Source organism: Nycticebus coucang, chromosome 6 (genome assembly GCF_027406575.1).
Source record: "Nycticebus coucang isolate mNycCou1 chromosome 6, mNycCou1.pri, whole genome shotgun sequence".
NCBI classification, from domain to species: Eukaryota; Metazoa; Chordata; class Mammalia; order Primates; family Lorisidae; genus Nycticebus; species Nycticebus coucang.
The window spans coordinates 32,949,491-32,968,704 of NC_069785.1; the positions used below are offsets into that span (position 1 = coordinate 32,949,491).

The following is a 19,214-nucleotide window of genomic DNA, read 5'->3' on the forward strand; positions in this document are numbered from 1 at the left end:
ATGATCAACATAGTACTTGAAGTCCTCTCCATAGCAATAAGCCGAGAGGAAAAAATAAAAAAGCATCCAAATTGGAAATGAAGAGATTAAATTGTCTTTGTTGATGATCTTATATTCTGAAAAAACCCTAAAGATTCTACCAAAAAGCTGTTAGAACTACTAAAAACAGGGCGGCACCTGTGGCTCAAAGGGGTCGGGTGCTGGTCCCATATGCTGGAGGTGGTGGGTTCAAACCCAGCCCCGGCCAAAAAAAAAAAAAAAAAGAACTACTAAAAACATTCAGTATAGATGCAAGATATGAAAATCAACATACAAACATTGTTTGAGATTGCAGTGAGTTACGATGACACCACCACACTCTACCTGGGGTAACAGAATGAGACTCTGTCTCAGAAAACCCCCAACAACAACAAAACCCACAAAAGACACAGAACAGCCAAAGCCATTTAGAGCAAAAAGGAAAAGCTGGAAGCACCACACTTCAAAACCTGACTTCAAAATGTATTAAAATAGCACAAAGTTATAGTAATCAAAATAGCATAGTATTGGTATAAAAACAGACACGTTGACCAATGAAACAGAACAGAGAGCCCAGAAATAATTCCACACATTTACAACTGATTTTATTTTTTTGAGACACAATCTTACTATGTCACCCTCAGTAGAGCGCTATGACGTCACAGCTCACAGCAACTTCAAACTCTTGGGCTTAAATGATTCTCTTGCCTCAGCCTCCCAAGTAGCTGGGACTACAGGTGCCCGCCACAACGCCTGGCTATTTTTTGTTGCAGTTGTCATTGTTGTTTAGCTGGCCCAGGCCTGGATCAAACACCCTACCCTTGGTGTATATGGCTGGCGCCGTAACCACTGTGCTACAGGCGCCAAACCTACAACTGATTTTTTTTTTTTTTTTTTGCCGGGGCTGGGTTTGAACCTGCCACCTCTGGCATATGGGACCGGCGCCCTACTCCTTGAGCCACAGGCGCCGCCCTACAACTGATTTTTGATGAAAGTGCTGAGAACATACAGCTGTGAAAGGGCAACTTCTTCAATAAATGGTTGAGATGACTATCTGTATGCAGAATGACATTAGACCCTTATCTTACAACCCATACAAAAAAATCAATGAATAGTAGATTAAAGCCTTAAACATAAGACCTGAAACTATAAAACACTTAGAAGAAAAGACAGGAGAAAAACTTCATGACATTGTTCTGGGCAATGATTTTTTGCATATTATCCTAAAGCAAAAATAGTCAAAAGGGATCACATCAATTTAAAAGTCTTCCACACAGCAAAGGAAACAATTCACAGAATGAAGAAACAGCCTAGGGAATGGGAAAAAGTACTTGCAAAACTACTTCTGTAAGGGGGTAATACCAAAATATATAAGGAACTCAATAGCAAGAAAACAAACACCACAATTAGAAAATGGGCAAAAGACTTAAATGGACATTTCTCAAAAGAAGACATAAAAATCAACAACAGGTTTATAAAAAGTGCTCAAAATCACTAATCAAAAAGGACATGCAAATTAAAACCAGATTGAGCTATTACCTCACACCTGTTAACATGGCAATAATCAAAAAGGCTAAAGACAACAAGTGTGGCAAGTGTGTGGAGAAAAGGGAACCCTTGCACACTGTTGGTGAGACTGTAAATTAGTACAGCAATTAAGGAAAGCAGTGTGGAGGTTCCTCAAATAATTAAAATAGAACAACTGTGCATGATCCTGTGGTCCCACTGCTGGGTAGAACCTCCCAGTGTATCATATATCCAAAAGAAATAAAATCAGCACTTCCATTTTCCTTTTCTTTTTTTATTTTTTATTGAAATAGAGTCTCACTTTGTCGCCTTTGGTAGAGTGTTGTGGTGTCACAGCTCACGGCAACCTCAAACTCTTGGGCTCAAGTGATTCTCTTGCCTCAGCCTCCCTAGTAGCTGGGAGGATAGGCTCCCACCATAATGCCCATTTTTTAGCAGGGAGGATAGGCTCCCGCCATAATGCCCATTTTTTAGCAGGCCCAGGCCGGGTTTGAACCCATCAGCCCCGGAGCATAAGGCCGGTGCCCTAACCACTGAGCGACGGGTGCCCACAGCACTCCCATTTTCATCGTAGCATTATTCACAAGACCTACATAGGAATCTGTCCATCAGTGGATGAATGGATAAAGAAAGTATGATGTAGATATAAACAATTAGTACTATTCAGTCTTTAAAAAGAAGGAAATCCTGTCATTTGCAACAACTTGCATGAACCTGAAGGACAATTTAAGTGAAATAAACCCGGCAAAGAGAGACAAATATTGCATGATCTCACATATTTTTTTCAGATTAATAGGAGACTGGTTTATTTCCAAATACCATGCACCTGGGGAGAATCACAAGCGTCATTCCCTCCCCTTATATGCTGAATCTGAAAAAGACAAACTCCTACAAAAAAGAGAGTAGAATGAATGGTGGGGTGGAGGGACTGGGGAGATGTTGGTCAAAGAACACAAAATCTTAGGAGGAAAAGTTCAAGAGATCTTTTGTACATCATGACTATAGTTAATAACAATGTATCATATATCTAAAAATTGTTGACAGTAGATTTTGTTTTCTTTCTTTCCTTTCTTCTTTCCTTCCTCCGTCCTTCCCTCCCTCTCTCCCCCCTTTCCTCCTTTCTCTCTCTCTCTCCTTCTCTCTCTCTCTTTCTTTCTTTCGAGATAGAGTCTCACCCTGTCACCTTGGGTAGAGTGCAGTGGTGTCATAACTCTCAACAAACTCCAACTGATGGGCTCAAGAGATCCTCTTGTTAAAACAGCAATGACAACCGCAACAACAACAACAACAAAAGCCGGGCGTTGTGGTGGGCACCTGTAGTCCCAGCTACTATGGAGGCTGAGGCAAGAGAATCACTTGAGCCCAAGAGTTTGAGGTTGCTGTGAGCTGTGGCACCACGGCACTCTACCCAGGGCAACATAGTGAGACTCTGTCTCTAAAAAAAAAATATTCTCTTGCTTCATCCTCCCAAGTAGCTGGGACTACAAGTGCCTGCCACAATGCCCAGCTAACTTTTTATATTTTTTACTAGGGTTGGGGTCTTGCTCTGGCTTAGGCTGGTCTCGAACTCCTGAGCTCAGGTGATCCACACACCTCAGCCTCCCAGAGTGCTAGGATTGCAGCCATGAGCCACTGTGCCTTGCCAATTTTAAGTGCTCTAACCACCACCACCACAACAAAAGTGTGTGAGATAATGCATATGTTAAATAGCTTGATTTGGCTAGTCCACGATGCATATATGTCAAAGCATCATCTCATACATGTAAAATTTTTAGTCATCAATTTAAAAATTTTGAAAACTAGCTAGTAGGAAAGATCAAATTTAGAGTATTTTTAGGAAAACATTGTCTAAAGATGATGCTGAGAGTGCCAGTAAAATCTTTTGTTAAGACACAAATTTCTTTACTACAAGTAAAGGATATGAGAAATTAACTGCATAAAGATACCTGCATGGGAAAGACTCGGCAGCACTCTATCAATGCGGCATTATCCTGGCTTTCAGGTCTTTACAAGAGCATTCAGCTGCCCATGATGCCATCTGACTGGGGTGAGGATTCCATCTCATCCTATCCTGAGTTTCTTTCATAGTGTTTGTTTCATTTCTGCCTAGTCCTATTAGCTATTTTGATAAAACCCCAGAACATTCCTGAGTATTTACTGTGAGGTAAGTTACATCTGAAATCAATTTTCCAGGCATGTCATCCTAGAAGTTTCAGCTTGGGGGAATTCTGAAAACATAATGGCACAGAAAAGTTGAAAATAAAGGAATAGAAAAGATTCGCCCTTAAAATACTAGCCAAATTAAAGCTGGCGTGGCAATCCAACATCAGACAAAATATAATTTGAGGGTGTGGGACACAACTACCACAGGGACTTTACCTAACAAACACAAACACTGTAACCTAAAGGTTTGTATTAATCTGAAATAAAACAAAAATAAAATATGATTTAACATGACAATCATTAAATTTATTAATGATTAATAACAATATAATAACAAGAAATCAGTAAAAGGTTGCTTTCTGGCATGGTGGCATGAGAAGCTTTGTTGATTTTGTCTCCAATGAAACTGGTGAAAATTATTATTATTATTATTTTTTGAGACAGAGTCTCAAGCTGTTGCCCTGGGTAGAGTGCTATGGCATCACAGCTCACAGCAACCTCAAGCTCTTGGGCTTAAGTGATTCTTTTGCCTCAGCCTCCCATGTACCTGGGACTACAGGCGCCTACCACAACCAGATAGTTTTTGGTTGTAGTTATTGTTGTTTGGCAGGCCCGGGCTAGATTTGAACACCCCAGCTCCAGTGTATGTGTCTGTCACCCTAGCTGCTGAGCTATAGGTCCTGAGCCTATTATTTTTTTTGAGACAGAGTCTCACTTTTTCACCGTTGGTATCAACATGTAAAAAATCTACAGCACTTCGGTTTGGCACCCATAGCACAGTGGTTACAGCACCAGCCACACATACTGAGGCTGGCGGGTTCGAGTCCAGCCTGGGCCAGCTAAACAACAATGACAACTGCAAAAAATAAAAATAAAAAAAAGCCAGGCATTGTGGTGGGCGCCTGTAGTCCCAGCTACTTGGGAGGCTGAGGCAAGAGAATTGCTTGAGCCCAAGAGTTTGAGGTTGCTGTGAGCTGTGATACCACAACATTCTACCAAGGGTGACATAGTGAGACTCTGTCTCAAAAAAGAAAAAAAATCTATAGCACTTCTAAATGCCAAGAGTAAACAATCTGAAGAAGAAACCAAGAAAGTAATCCCAGTTACAACAGCTGCAAATAAAATAAAATACCTAAGAATAAACCTAACTTAAGAAGTGAAAGATGGCTCGGCACCCGTAGCGCAGTGGTTACGGTGCTAGCCACATACACCAAAGTTGGTTTGAACCTAACCCGGGCCAGCTAACCAAGTTGGCCAACTAATCTCCAAGTTGGTTAGCTGGCCTGGGTTAGGTTCAAACCAACTTTTGAACATATTGTTGGTTTGAAATTTTGTTTCAAAATAGCTGGGAGTTGTGGCAGACGCCTATAGTCCTAGCTACTTGTGAAGCTGAGGAAGGAGAATCACTTGAGCCTGAGTTTGAGATTGCTGTGAGCTGTGACGCCATAGCACTCTACTGAGGGTGGCATAGTGAGACTCTGTCTCAAAAAAAAAAAAAGAAAGAAGTAAAAGATGTCTACAGTGACAACTATAGAACACTGATGAAAAAAATTAAATGAGACACAAAAGAATGGATAGATATTCCATGCTCATGAATTGGAAGAAATCAATATTGTTAAAATGTCCATACTACCCAAAACAATCTATAGATTCAATGCAATCCCCAAAAAGAACATGATATTTCATAGAAATAGGAAAATAGTCCTAAAATTTATATGTAACCACAAAAGACTCAGAATAGCCAAAGCCATCCTTAAGAAAAAAAAGAAAACAGGAGGAATCACATTACTTAACTTCAAATGATTCTACAGAGCTGTACTAACCAAATCAGCATGGTACTGACATACAGACACCTAGACCAATGCAACATAATAGAGAACACAGAAATAAATCCCACATCTTACTGAACTTCAACAAAGATACCACAAATATATATTGGCGAAGGACAGTCTTCTCATAAATGATCCTGGGAAAATTGGATATCCATATGCAGAAGAGTGAAACTAGACCTTTATCTCTCACCCTATGCCAAAATTAAAAAAAATGTATTAAAGACTCCAATCTCATATCTGAAGGTATGAAACTGCTAAAAGAAAACATTGGGAAACACTTCAGGACTTAGGTCCGGGTATGGACTTCTTGAGTAATATCCCAAAGCACAGGCAACCAAAGCAAAATTGGACAAACGAGATCACATCAAGCTGAAAAGCTTCTGCACAGCAAAGGAAATAATCAACAGAGTGAAGAGACCACCCATGAAATGGAAAAAAGTATTTTCAAACTACCCATTTCACCAGGGATTAATAATAAGAATATATAAAGAGCACTAACATCTCAATGGGGAAAAAATCAAATCATCTGATTGTAAAAAGGGCAAAGGATCTGAATATACATGTTTATTTTTTTGAGACAGTCTCACTGTGGCCCTGGGTAGCGTACCATGGCATCATAGCTCAAGGCTATGAGTTTGAAAACTCAAACTCTTGGGCTCAAGTGATTCTCTTGCCTCAGCCTCCCAAGTAGCTGGGAACTACAGGCGCCCGCCACAATATCCAGCTACTTTTAGAGAGGGGGTCTTGCTCTGGCTCAGGCTGGTTTTGAACCTGTGGGCTCAGGCAATCCACCTGCCTCAGCCTCCCAGAGTGCTAGGATTCCAGGCGTATAGTAAGATATTTGTAATGATCTCTATAATAAACATTTCTGTTATTTATTGCTGCTTAAGCACCCTAAAATTCAATGTCTTAAAGCAATCGTATATTTGCTCATATATCTGCAGTCTTGGCTGCGCTCAGCTAAGTGGTTCTACTCCTGATCTCACCTGAAGTTACTCATGTGGTTGCAGTCATCTGGAGCTTCAGCTGGGTTTGGATTGGTCAATATAGTTTCATGTGGTGGCTCATGGATTAAAGAGAAAAATGGAAGCTTCTGGATCTCTCAAGGCTCTGGAACTCATCAGTGTCACTTGTGCTGCATTCCACAGGTCAGAGAAAGTCACAAGACCAGTAGGATAGCAACAGGCGGGAAAATAGACTCCTTCTCTTGATGGTGGTATGGCATATATATACAGAGTTGCAGAGGGCTGTTAGCTAGAAGATTGTATTTGTTTTGTTTAATTTTTTGAGACAGAGTGTCATTTTGTCACCCTGGATAGAGTGCCGTAGTGTCATACACAGCTCACAGCAACCTCAAACTCTTGGGCTCAAGAGTAATTGAGGTAATGCTTCAACCTCCTGAGTAGCTGGAACTATGGGCGCCTGCCATAATGCCTAGCTATTTTTTAGAAATGGGATCTGGCTTTTGCTCAGGCTGGTCTCAAACATCTGAGGTCAGACAATCCACCTGCCTCAGTCAACCGGAGTGCTAGGATTAAAGGCATGAGCCATGGCCCCTAGCCCTCAGTCTGTTCATTAGGATTGCCACCTCTATAAAGGATTTACCACAATAGATTACAGTATATCACAATAAATATTAGCTATTTTTATTCTTGGGGTTATACAAACTCGGGTTGGGAGATGTGACCAAAAGGGCATAAATATAGGCAGGAGCTTGAGCTGGGACTAAATTTAGACAAAAGAGGGTAAAACTGGCTCAGTGTCCATAGCACCGTGGTTACAGTGCCAGCCACATGCACCAACACTGGTGGGTTCGAACTGGCCCAGGCCAGCTAAACGACAGTGACAACTGCAACAACAACAGCAACAAAAAAAGCCGGGCGTTGTGTTGGGCGCCTGTAGTCCCAGCTACTTGGGAGGCTGAGGCAAGAGAATCGCTTACACACATGAGTTTGAGGTTGCTGTGAGCTGTGATGCCACTGCACTCTATGGAGGGCAATAGTGAGACTCTTGTCTCAAAAAGACAAAAAAAAAAAAAAAAAAGAAAAGAGGGCAAAACTGAGATAAGAGAAAAAATTGTATTTTAGTTTCTTTTCTTTTTTTAACCTTACATGATTCTCTTGTCTCAGCCTTCCAAGTAGCTGGGACTACAGGTGCCTGCCACAAGTCCAGCTATTTTTTGTTGCAGTTGTCATTGTTGTTTAGCTAGCTCGGGCTAGGTTGGAACCAGCCAACCTCAGTGTATGTGGCTGACGCTGTAACCACTGTGCTACAGGTGCTGAGCCTGTATTTTAGTTTCTTAAGAAGGTTTTGAGGAGAAAAGAGAGAAAGAGGAGTGAAGAGAGAAAATGGACAAAGAGAAAAAGAGGAACTAAGTGAAGTCAGAAGGTATGAAAAGGCCAGATATTACACAGGATGAAGTCCAAAGAGATATCGTAGGTATCAGATGGCCAAAGAGAATTTTAAGTACAATAAAGCCTTACCAGCAATTTTGAATTGTATGAGTATTCATACAATACAAACCTCTCATTCGTCTCTCATAAAAATCTTTAGTAAAGTCTCTACATAAATCCTTTGTATGAGAGAAGTCTGTGAGAGGAGTGTTTAGCAAAGAAGGAGGAACGTATTATACTGTTGGATCTGTGTGATGCTGAATGAAGGTATGAGAGCCAGGAACAAAACCCAAAAGATAGAAGAGACCCTGGTAAGAGCCCCACACTTTGCAGAAATCATGGAGTCCAGATTTACCTTGGGAGATCTTGACTTCTGGCCAAGAAGAAGTAGAGGGATAAAACACCTCTCACCTAAAACACTACAAAAATTAAAAAAGAAAATTATTTAGAAATACATGACAAAAACAGTAGACATTAGATGTGAAGCAATGAAAGGCTGTTATCTGTGAGGGGTGGAAAACTAATGAGGTAAACTTGACCACTGTCCCAGCTTACTGCCTTTGTAGAGAGGGATGTGGAACTTCAGTCTTAGGGCCACATGTGACCTTCTGGATCCTTGAGTGTAGCCTGTAGACTGAATCTAAATTTTACCAAACAAATCATTTTAATAAATTCCAAGGTATCAAGTCATACCAAGTATATCCTCTGAACATATTAAAAGGATTTGTTCTGTGAATTTCAGATTCGGTAGACTACAGTAGGGGATCTGGGGGCCAGTGTTCAGGTGGCAAAGTACGAGAGGGCCCCTTCTCGAGTATTCCTCAGAGTAATAATGAATACATTATATGAAGGAACAATCTGAAAATATTGGTGGGAACAGTGTTGAGGACTCACAGATGGCCAAGCATAGTGCCAGTTCCCACCAGCCAGACCAGAAAAACTCACACCTCATGGGAGCTTGGGTAGAAGTTCTTTTCTCAGTAGTGGAGAATAATTAGCCTCAGATTAAGTGCTGCTGTTAACTTGCCTAACAAATTATGAAAGCAAGACTCAAAAGGTTCAGGTTATTGCCACATAACTTTAATTGCACGCCAGAACAAAAAATATGTAAAGGAATATATAAGTATCCAGTGTTGGGGCGGTGCCTGTGGCTCAAGGAGTAGGGTGCTGGCCCTATATAATGGGGGTAGCAGGTTCATGACTGGCTGCGGCCAAAACTGCAAAAAAAAAAAAAAAAAAGTATCCAGTATTGGCTCAGTGCTTGTAGCTCAGTGAGTAGGGTGCCAGCCACATACACTGAAGGTGGCAGGTTTGAGCCCGGCCAGGGCCTGCTAAACAACAATGACAACTGGGGTGGTGCCTGTGGCTCAGTGGGTAGGGTGCTGGCCCCATATACCAAGGGTGGCGGGTTCAAACCCAGGCACAGCCAGCTAAAACAGCAATGATAACTGCAAATAAATAAATAAATAAATAAATAAATAATAATAATAAATTAAAAAGCCAGGCATTGTGGTGGGCGCCTGTAGTCCCAGGTACATAGGAGGCTGAGGCAAGAGAATTGCTTAAGCCCAAGAGTTTGAGGTTGCTGTGAGCTGTGACACCACAGTACTCTACTGAGGGTGATAAAGTGAGACTCTGTCTCAAAAAAAAAAAAAAAATCCAGTGTCCAACAGGATAACATCTACATTATCTGGCATGCAACCAAAGACTATTAGACATATAAAGAGGCAGGAAAACATGACCCACAAAAGAAAGAGGAAAATAGCCAACCTATTAAAAGCAACCCAGAATTGACACAGATATTAGAATTAGAGAAGCACATTAAAACAGTTATTGTAGGGCAGCGCCTGTGGCTCAGTGAATAGGGCGCCGGCCCCATTTGCCAAGGGTGGTGGGTTCAAACCCAGCCCCGGCCAAACTGCAACAACAACAACGACAACAACAACAAAAAGTAGCTGGGTGTTGTGGTGGGCCCCTGTAGTCCCAGCTACTTGGGAGGCTGAGGCAAGAGAATTGCCTAAGCCCAAGAGCTGGAGGTTGCTGTGAGCTGTGATGCCACAGCACTCTACTGAGGGCGATAAAGTGAGACTTTGTCTCTAAAAACAAAACAAAAACCCAGTTATAACTGCATTTCATATGTGCAAAGATATAAGACAAGAATATATAAAAAGACACTGGAAGATATAAAAAGACACTGAACTCAAACTTCTATCGATGAAAATATCTGAACAATATCTGAAATGAACATATACACTAGATGAGATTAACAACAGATTAGAGAGGACATGGTAGACTTGAACAACACTATCAACCAACTTGACCTAATTACAATTACAGAACACTCCACTCAACAAAGAGGAATACATGTTATTTTCAAGTGAACATGGAACATTCACCAAGATAAACCATATTCTGGGCCATAAAATAGGTCTTAATAAATTCAAAAGTTTCAAGTCATACCAAGTATGTCCTCTGACTGTAAGCTATTAAATTAGAAACCAAGAACAGAAAGATCTTCAGAAAATTCCAAAATATTTGGAAACTAAATAACGTACATCTAATTTTGCTATAATTTTGGAGGGCAGAGAGGTCCTCAGCTCTAATCTAGGTCACACTGGGTAAGTGGCATAGAAGAAAGAAAAACTTGATTTTCCAGTATAAAGGAAATACAGATAAAAATTGCATGAGAGGGGCTGCGCCTGTGGCTCAGTCGGTAGGGCGCCGGCCCCATATACCGAGGGTGGCGGGTTCAAACCCAGCCCCGGCCAAACTGCAACCAAAAAATAGGCGTTGTGGTGGGCGCCTGTAGTCCCAGCTACTCGGGAGGCTGAGGCAAGAGAATCGCTTAAGCCCAGGAGTTGGAGGTTGCTGTGAGCTGTGTGAGGCTACGGCACTCTACTGAGGGCCATAAAGTGAGACTCTGTCTCTACAAAAAAAAAAAAAAAAAAAAAAAAATTGCATGAGAGGTGCTCGTTTCAGCAGCACATATACTAAAATTGGAATGATACAGAGAAGATTAGCAGGCCCCTGTGCAAGGATGACACGCAAATTCGTGAAGCGTTCCATATTTAAAAAAAAAAATTGCAGGAGATTTAAGTTTAGGATTAAGGCAGAGCAGTCTTTTGGGGCTGATGGTCAGATATTTGCAGGGATCTTTATGGATCCATTCCCCTTGTTCCCAGTTTGCCAAGCTCCCGATTCCTCAGGGACAGAGACTCATAGAGATGCTGGTAACTTTTGAGATACTTTAATGGGTCTATGTGGGGCCAATTAGTCTCACTTCCTCACCTGCTTTCTACACTTTTGTGATGAACACATCTTTCTCCTTATTTGTGAGCTGCTGGGCTGCCCAGGGGAAAAGGTGGCTCTGGGATGTCTCCTGCCAGCACAAGATTAGTTGTGAGGGGCTTGCCCTTGCCAGGAGTGGGGCTGCCTCACTCCTCTGACCCTGTGAGAGGTTGAAATTGGAAGCAGCTTCTGATCCCCAGCCTCACTCTATGAACACAATGAGTCTGGCTTTGTCTTTGTTGTTTCTGGACTGAAGACTTGTGTTTTGACCCCTGGAATGATAGCTTTGCCATCTAGTCATGTGCTTTGCTGGAATTAAATGATTTGCTTAAGAACATCTGAAGCAACTTTGCAGGAAGAAATTCTCCAGTGTTTGATTATCATCAGGTCAGATTTCTGGAAATTGTTAACTACTGATATGTCTTCTGGAGGGAAGAGAATGTCTAGGACTAACCATCCTATCCACAGGCTGAATCCCCAAGTCATAGAGAATTCTAGCAAATTAGGAAAGGATATGTGTATATGTGACTCAGGAAGAAGACTTGTCTGCTCCTCCCGTATCCCATGGTTTAATGTTTCTCAAAGTATGGTTCAGGGTCCATGTGTTTCAGAATCACCAGATTTGGGGGCACAGTTATAGACCTATTGAATCGAATTTTCTATGTTTGGGACCTGGAATCTGCATGTGACAAGCTTCTCAAGTGAACCTTGGGTAAGACAACTTACTGTTTAAGAACCATCATTTGAGGTCAGGCATGGTGGCTCACACCTGTAATCCTGGCACTGTGGGAGGCTGAGGCCAGTGGATTGCTTGAGGACGGGAGTTATGACCAGCCTGAGCAAGAGCAAAACCCTGTCTCTACTAAAAATAGAAAAACTAACCGGGAGTGGTGGCAGGAGCCTGTAATCCCAGCTACTGGGAAGACTGAGGCAAGAGACTGTCTGGAAAAAAAAGGAAAGAATGAAAGAAAAAGAACCATCATTTGAGAACACAGTTGCTCAACAAATACTCTGGCTGCTTTCCTTGGCTGCCTGCCCTTGTGCTGTGCTACCCAGGGCGGTGAGCAAGGAGTTAGGGGCAGATAGAGCCTCTTGCCTAAACCTCTCCCATCTCCAGGCCCCAGACATTTGCTCTGACTCCTAAAATTCTCCACTCCCTCAGCTATTCAGATGTGATAAGAGCTCCTTTAAGTTTTGTACTTTTTTTTTGTTTTTTTGAGACTGATTTTCACTTTGTCACCCTGGGTACAGTGCTATGGTGTTAGTTCACTATCAAACTCCTGGGTTCAAGCCATCCTCTTGCCTCAGCCTCCTGAGTAGTTGGGGCTACAGGCGTGTGCCACCGTGCCTGGCTAGTTTTTTTTTTTCTTTCTCTTTTTAGTAGAGACATGATCTCACTCTTGCTTGGGTTGGTCTCGAACTCCTGAGCTCAGGCAATCCACCTGCCTCAGCCTCCCAGAGTGCTGGGATTACAGGCATGAGCCACTGTGCCTGGCCGGTTTTGTACCTTTCATTTACAGGTACACACTGCAGCCAACAGAAACAGTAGTTATTCCAACATCCTTTGAACAACTGTCAAAGATGCCAATTTCCCCATAATTCCTTCCTCAATTAATTCTCTACATTCTGAAGTATTATGAGTTTAGAGCAAATTGGAGAATACAGGTGAAAGAGGAAAGGGGAGGAGAAGAGACAGAGAGAGTAGATTTAAAGCAGTAATAAATCTGGAGGCTGTGATTAGCTATGCACTGTACTACCCAGCACCCTGTCTGACCCCACCCCACTGCCCACTGCAGCGCAGGCTCCCTGCCTCATCGTCTATGCCGTCCTGAGCGACGCACACTTTCCTACTCCTCTCTGCTTTAGGCCATTCCTTCAACCGGAGAGCTACTTGAAGACCCATTACCCAAACCGAAACAGTCCAGTTAAGAAAGAAAATGTGAAACGGGGTCTCAAGAAGTTCTAATTCTACTCTTAACTTCCACTCTTAGAAGTCTTTCTACTTCATTGAAGTTCCTGTAAGTTATTTCCACCCTGAGAGTTTTCCAGCAATTTCTCCAACGTTCTATAATTTGACTTGAAGCTGAGATGGCTTTTGACATCAGTGGGGCCAAAGACGTTTGCAAGCCAAATCTAGGACTGCACACATTCTGCAGCATTGGGGTCTGTTATGAAGTAGCAGCTGTTGGGTTGAGGAGAGCTGAATGTTACATCTCAAGAGCATGAAATAAATCACAGAATTGCACTCCACGTGCTTTAAAAGAGTTGCTAACTTTCTGTGTTCAAATTTGTTCTTATACTTTGAGTGGCTGTATTTTATTAGGGAATGCTACCTCTCTGAGCATTACTGAAAGCGTTCTTTTTGTCACCATTCACAGTGTTCTTTCAACAGACACAGTGCCTCCATCACCTCCTTGACAGCTAAATGTAGCTATCCATATGTCCAGAGTCTTCTCCTGCCCTGCTAGTTTGATGATTCTGGAAGTTATACCAGTGGGATTAACAAATATCTTTGCCTGCTCAGTTCAGCTCTTCCAGCTCCTTCCTCTTCCAAATCCTCCCAGCATTTTTCACAGGTGTGTTTTCCCCTTACTCTACTCAGGACAGGAGGAGATGGCTCATTTTTATCCTTTTGTTGTCCTACCCAATCACATCTGCTGGCTCTAAAGCCTTCACAACTAAGAGTCTTCATCAAAGCGGTGCTTAACCGGCTCCTGGACCCGGAGGTAACTCAGAAAGGCAGGAGGCAGAGGAGCTGAAGGAGCAGAGGAGCGTGTGGTGTTTGAGTGCTGCATCCACAGCCTTGTTCACTCTGAATAGAAAAGGCATTTATGCAAAGCTGGAGAGGGGCTGTTCCTTCCCTGCTGTCCCCAGTAGCCCCTGTGTCCAAGGTTATTCTGTTCTCTGGAAATGACCAGTTTCTTCATGAATGACAAGGCAGGGGGGCAAAGCTTCCAGGCGAGAAAGCTCAGTTTGCTTTTTGCACCATGCTCCTCTCCTCCTCATCTTTTCAGCCTTTATCACCATGAAAAGCCATAGCAGTTCCTGGTTGTAACTGAGTTCACAGTGACAGTGTTTTTGTTTTTTGTTTTTTTTTTTTTGAGTCAGAGTCTCACTCTGTTACCTAGGCTAGAATGCCGTGGCCTCACCCTCGCTCACAGTAATAATCTCAAACTCCTGGATTCAAGCCATCCCCCTGCCTCAGCCTCCCAAATAGCGGGGGCTACAGGAATTTGCCACCATTGCTGGCTAATATTTTTTTCTACTTTTAGTGGAGACCAGATCTCGCTTTGCTCAGGATAATCTTAAACCCCTGACTTTGAGCCACCCCTTGCCCCATTTTGGCCTCCCCGAATGCTAGGATTACAGGTGTCAGCAGTGCATCCCTCGCCCCATTTCAGCCTCCCCGAATGCTAGGATCACAGGTGTGAGCAGTGCGCCTGGTCTCAGTTTTAAAACTGAGCAAATGAGCTATCTACAACTCTTCCGAGGACCTGTTCAGTTGCTCTTGTTTAGTGCATGTCTCTGTGTATACTGTTCGGTGGTGGGTTGCCTGCTAAACTTTGTTCATGTTCATCTCATTTATCATGTGTACTGATGTGTTAGGTCTGTTTCCGCAGTGAGAATACTCATAGCTAAGCTTCTTTGAACTTTCTCAGTGTGTCAGACTTTGTTCAAGTGCTTTGCACAGATTAATTCATTGAATTTTTATAACAATCTTTTGAGGTAGATGCTATTATTCTTGCTTTATAGATGAAAAAACAAAAACTCAAGAGAGGTTGAGTAACATGCCCAAGATTACATAGCTAGTCAGTGGTAAAGTCCCAGCTTTGAACTTTGACTATCTGACACCAGCATTATTAAATGCAAAATACACAGTCTCCAGAATGTAAGCTTCCTGAGGTCAGACACTCTTGAATTCCTGATAGGGAGAACACAGATCTAAGCATATGGAATACTACGACTGCATTATTGGTTAGTGACTATTTCATTACTTATAATTTTTTAAGATCACTGAGAGACCATATTGTATATATTTCTTTTATATTTTCAATTGCTGCTCAAGTAACGCTTACCCACTAATCAACCAAGTAAGTAGTGGAAACTCTCGATATAACCCAGTTCCAAACAAATCCAAGTTTTGTCAATAAGACTAATCTTCAGAAGGCTGTCCCTAGGCAGAATTAAACCCCATCAGTGCCCCCTGGGTGTTCAGACTCATTTACCATGTTGCCTTCTTTCTATACTCCAGAGCATTGGAGAAATATGGAAGGGGCAAACCGGAGCCAAGGGATTGAGTTTGAGCTCTTGGGTCTCACCAGTGACGTCCAGCTCCAGAGGCTGCTCTTCGTGGTGTTCCTGGGTGTGTACACCATCACTGTGCTGGGGAACGTGGTCATGTTCCTCCTGATCCACCTGAGTGCCATGCTGCACACGCCCATGTACTCCTTTCTGAAGAGTCTCTCCTTCTTGGATTTCTGCTACTCCTCCACAGTTGTCCCCCAGACCCTGGTGAACTTCTTGGCCAAGAAGAAAATGATCTCCTATCTTGGCTGCATGGCTCAGATGTTTTTCTATGCGGGTTTTGCCACCAGCGAGTGCTATCTCATCGCCGCCATGGCGTATGATCGCTATGCCGCTATTTGTAAGCCCCTGTTCTACCCAACCATCATGTCTCCGGAGGTCTGTGCCTCTCTGATTGTGGGCTCTTACAGCGCAGGATTTCTCAATTCACTTATTCACACAAGCTGTATCTTCAGTCTGAACTTCTGTGGTGCTCATGTAGTCACTCACTTCTTTTGTGATGGACCGCCTATCCTATCCCTGTCCTGTGTGGACACCTCACTTTGTGAGATCCTGCTCTTCATCTTCGCTGGTTTCAACCTCTTGAGCTGCACCCTCACCATCTTGATCTCCTATTTCTTAATTCTCATCACCATCTTGAGAATGAACTCAGCCCAGGGCAGGTTTAAAGCTTTTTCTACCTGTGCCTCCCACCTCACTGCCGTCTGTCTCTTCTTTGGCACAACACTTTTATGTACCTGCGCCCCAGGTCCAGCTACTCCCTGATCCAAGACCGTATAGTTGCTGTGATCTACACAGTGGTGATCCCAATGCTGAACCCTCTGATCTACTCTTTGAGAAATAAGGATGTAAAGGAAGCTTTAAGAAAGGTTTTGAGCAGGAAAACAATGGAATGATCTCAATTCATTACCACACATGTATCTTTAGAAAGCTGAGAGAACATCACCTTGTATTTGGTGCTACCCTGAGCACATTCCCACACCAGCCCCTGTGGATAGTGGGTGTGTCCTCTGGTCTGCAGGTCTGCAGGTGCTTCTGCGTCTACCTGCCACAGAAGAACTGAAGGTGTCCTACAGTCTAAGAAATGAGAAGGGGATATCTGCTTGTTGCATAATTAAACCCATGGCAAGATTTAGTTTTGCTTGTTTGCTGCTTCATTTGTTTTTCTGAGTTTGTGTATATTTTATTTTATTATTATAAATGGATATTTATATTCTTTATAATAATATTATCTTCTTAGCTAATCTGAAGACCATGACCGCCTGGTCTATTCTTTTTCATCTCCTCTTTTTAGAACTGGCTCCTTGGTCAGGCATGGTGGCTCATGCCTATAATCCTAGTGTTCTAGGGAACTGAGGTAGGTGGCTCGTTTGAGCTCAGGAGTTTAAGACCAGCCTGAGCAAGAATGAGATCCCGTCTTTTTTTTTTTTTTTTGAGACAGAGTCTCACTTTGTCACCCCCAGTAGAGTGCTGTGGTGTCATAGCTCACAGCAACCTCAAACTCTTGGCTCAAGCGATTCTCTTCCCTCAGCCTCCCAAGCAGTTGGGACTACAGGCACCCGCCACAATGCCCGGCTGTTTTTTCGAGACGAGGTCTCGCTCTTGCTCAGACTGGTCTTGAACCTATGAGCTCAGGCAATCCATTCACCTTGGCCTCCCAGAGTGCTAGCATTATAGGCATAAACCACCATGCCTGGCCCAACCCTGTCTTTTTTTAAAATAGAAAAACTAGCTGGGAGTGGTGGTACATACCTGTAGTCGTAGAATCTCTTGAGCTCAAGAGTTTGAGGTCACTGTGAGCTATGATGCTGCCACAGCACTCTACCCAGGGTGACAGAGTATGACTAAGCCTGAAACAAACAAACAAACAACAACAACAAAAAACTGGCGCTTTAACTGAGAAAATTTTTATTGGATTGTTTATTTGAATGATACTGTAACAACAGCTTCAAAATTTCATGTTTTATTATTTTCCTGGCCAAACAGTCATCTAGCAACTTTTAAACTGGGTAAAGTTGGTCAAGTTACTTAAATTTTCTAAGTCACACATATCTTATCTTTTAATTGTCCTCACAAAGTCAGTTGGCAGGGAGGGAAAGGACATGCTCTAGCCTCTCTCAAAGGCTTGTTGTCCCTGTTATTCTGTTCTTGTGAGACTCTGTTTTAGGCTCAGTGCCTGTAGCTCAGCGGCTAGGGCACCAGTCACATACACCAGAGCTGGTGGTTCAAACCTAGCCCAGGGCCTGCCAAACAACAACGACAACTACAACCAAAAAATAGCAGGGCATTGTGGTGGGCGCCTGTCGTCCCACCTACTTGAGAGGCTGAAGCAAGAGAATCATTTAAGCCCAAGAGAGTTAGAGGTTGCTGTGAGCTGTGACGCTATGGCACTCTACTGAGGGAGTTGACTCTGTCTCAAAAAAAAAAAAAAAAAGAAAAAGAAGAAGAAGTTGAAGGTCTAACATTATCTGATTTCAAGAATTATTATAAGGCTATAGGCTGGGCGCAGTGGCTCATACCTGTAATTCTAGCACTTTGGACGGCTGAGGTGGGTGGATCACTTGAGCTCACGAGTTTGAGACCAGCCTGAGCAAGAATGCGACCCCGTCTCTAAAAAAATAGCTGGACATTGTGACAGGTGCCTTAGTCTGAGTTTGAGATTGCTGTTAGCTATAATGCTATGGCACTCAACCCCAGGGTGACTGAGTGAGCCTCTGTCTCAAAAGAAAAAAAAAAGAAGTATTATAAGGCTATTATCAAGACAGTGTTGTATTGCTGTAAAAATAGACAAAGAGTTTAAAGGAATAGACTAGAATTTCCAGAAATAAACCCATAAATATGTGGCCAGCTGATTTTTTGTTTGGAAATAAAATCTCGCTATGTCGCCCTTGTAAGAGTGTGTGGTGTCACAGCTCACAGCAACCTCCAACTCTTGGTCTTAAATGATTCTCTCACCTCAGCCTCCCAATAGCTGGGACTACAGGTACTTGCCACAAGGCCCAGCTATGGCCAGCTGATTTTTTTTTTTTTTTTGTAGAGACAGAGTCTCACATTTATTGCCCTTGGTAGAGTGGCGTGGCATCACACTGCTCACAGCAACCTTCAACTCCTGAGCTTAGGCGATTCTCTTGCCTCAGCCTCCCGAGTAGCTGGGACAACAGGTGCCCGCCACAACACCCAGCTATTTTTGTTATTGTTGTTGTTGCAGTTTGGGTGGGGCTGGGTTTGAACCCGCCACCCTCAGTACATGGGCCCGGTGCCCTTCCCACTGAGCCACAGGCGCTGCCTGGCCAGCTGATTTTTGACAAAGGTACCAAGGCTATTCAATGGAGAAAGGATAGTCTTTTCAACAAATGGTATAAGAATATTTGGTTATCCATATGCATAAAATAAACAAAATAAAAACAAATGCAAATGCTCACAGACTTAACTGTAAAACCTAAAACTATAAAATTTCTAAAACATAGAAGGTCTTTGTGACCTTGAGGTAGCCAAAGATTTCTTTTATATAACACAGAAAGCATGATCCATAAAAGCACAAATTAATAAATTAAACTTCATCCAAACTAAAACACATCAAACGATACTTAAGATAATGAGAAGACAAGCCATAGGCTATAAGAAAATATTTTCAATCATATACCCGATAAAGCACTTATATCCAGCATACATAAGAACTCCCCAAACT

General features: G+C 42.6%; 1 protein-coding gene and 1 non-coding gene across 2 annotated transcripts; both read left to right on the plus strand.

The window, feature by feature from the left end:
- Nucleotides 1–10,899: 10,899 nt before the first annotated feature.
- LOC128589363 (U6 spliceosomal RNA) lies at nt 10,900–11,005 on the plus strand. Its single transcript, XR_008380955.1, has one exon. It is a non-coding gene; the product is annotated as a U6 spliceosomal RNA (small nuclear RNA).
- A 4,357-nt stretch (nt 11,006–15,362) lies between these two features.
- LOC128587843 (olfactory receptor 5AU1) lies at nt 15,363–16,422 on the plus strand. Its single transcript, XM_053594276.1, is given in 2 exon segments — nt 15,363–16,250; nt 16,253–16,422. Coding segments are annotated over 2 exon segments (972 nt in total). The 5' UTR covers nt 15,363–15,448.
- Nucleotides 16,423–19,214: the final 2,792 nt, after the last annotated feature.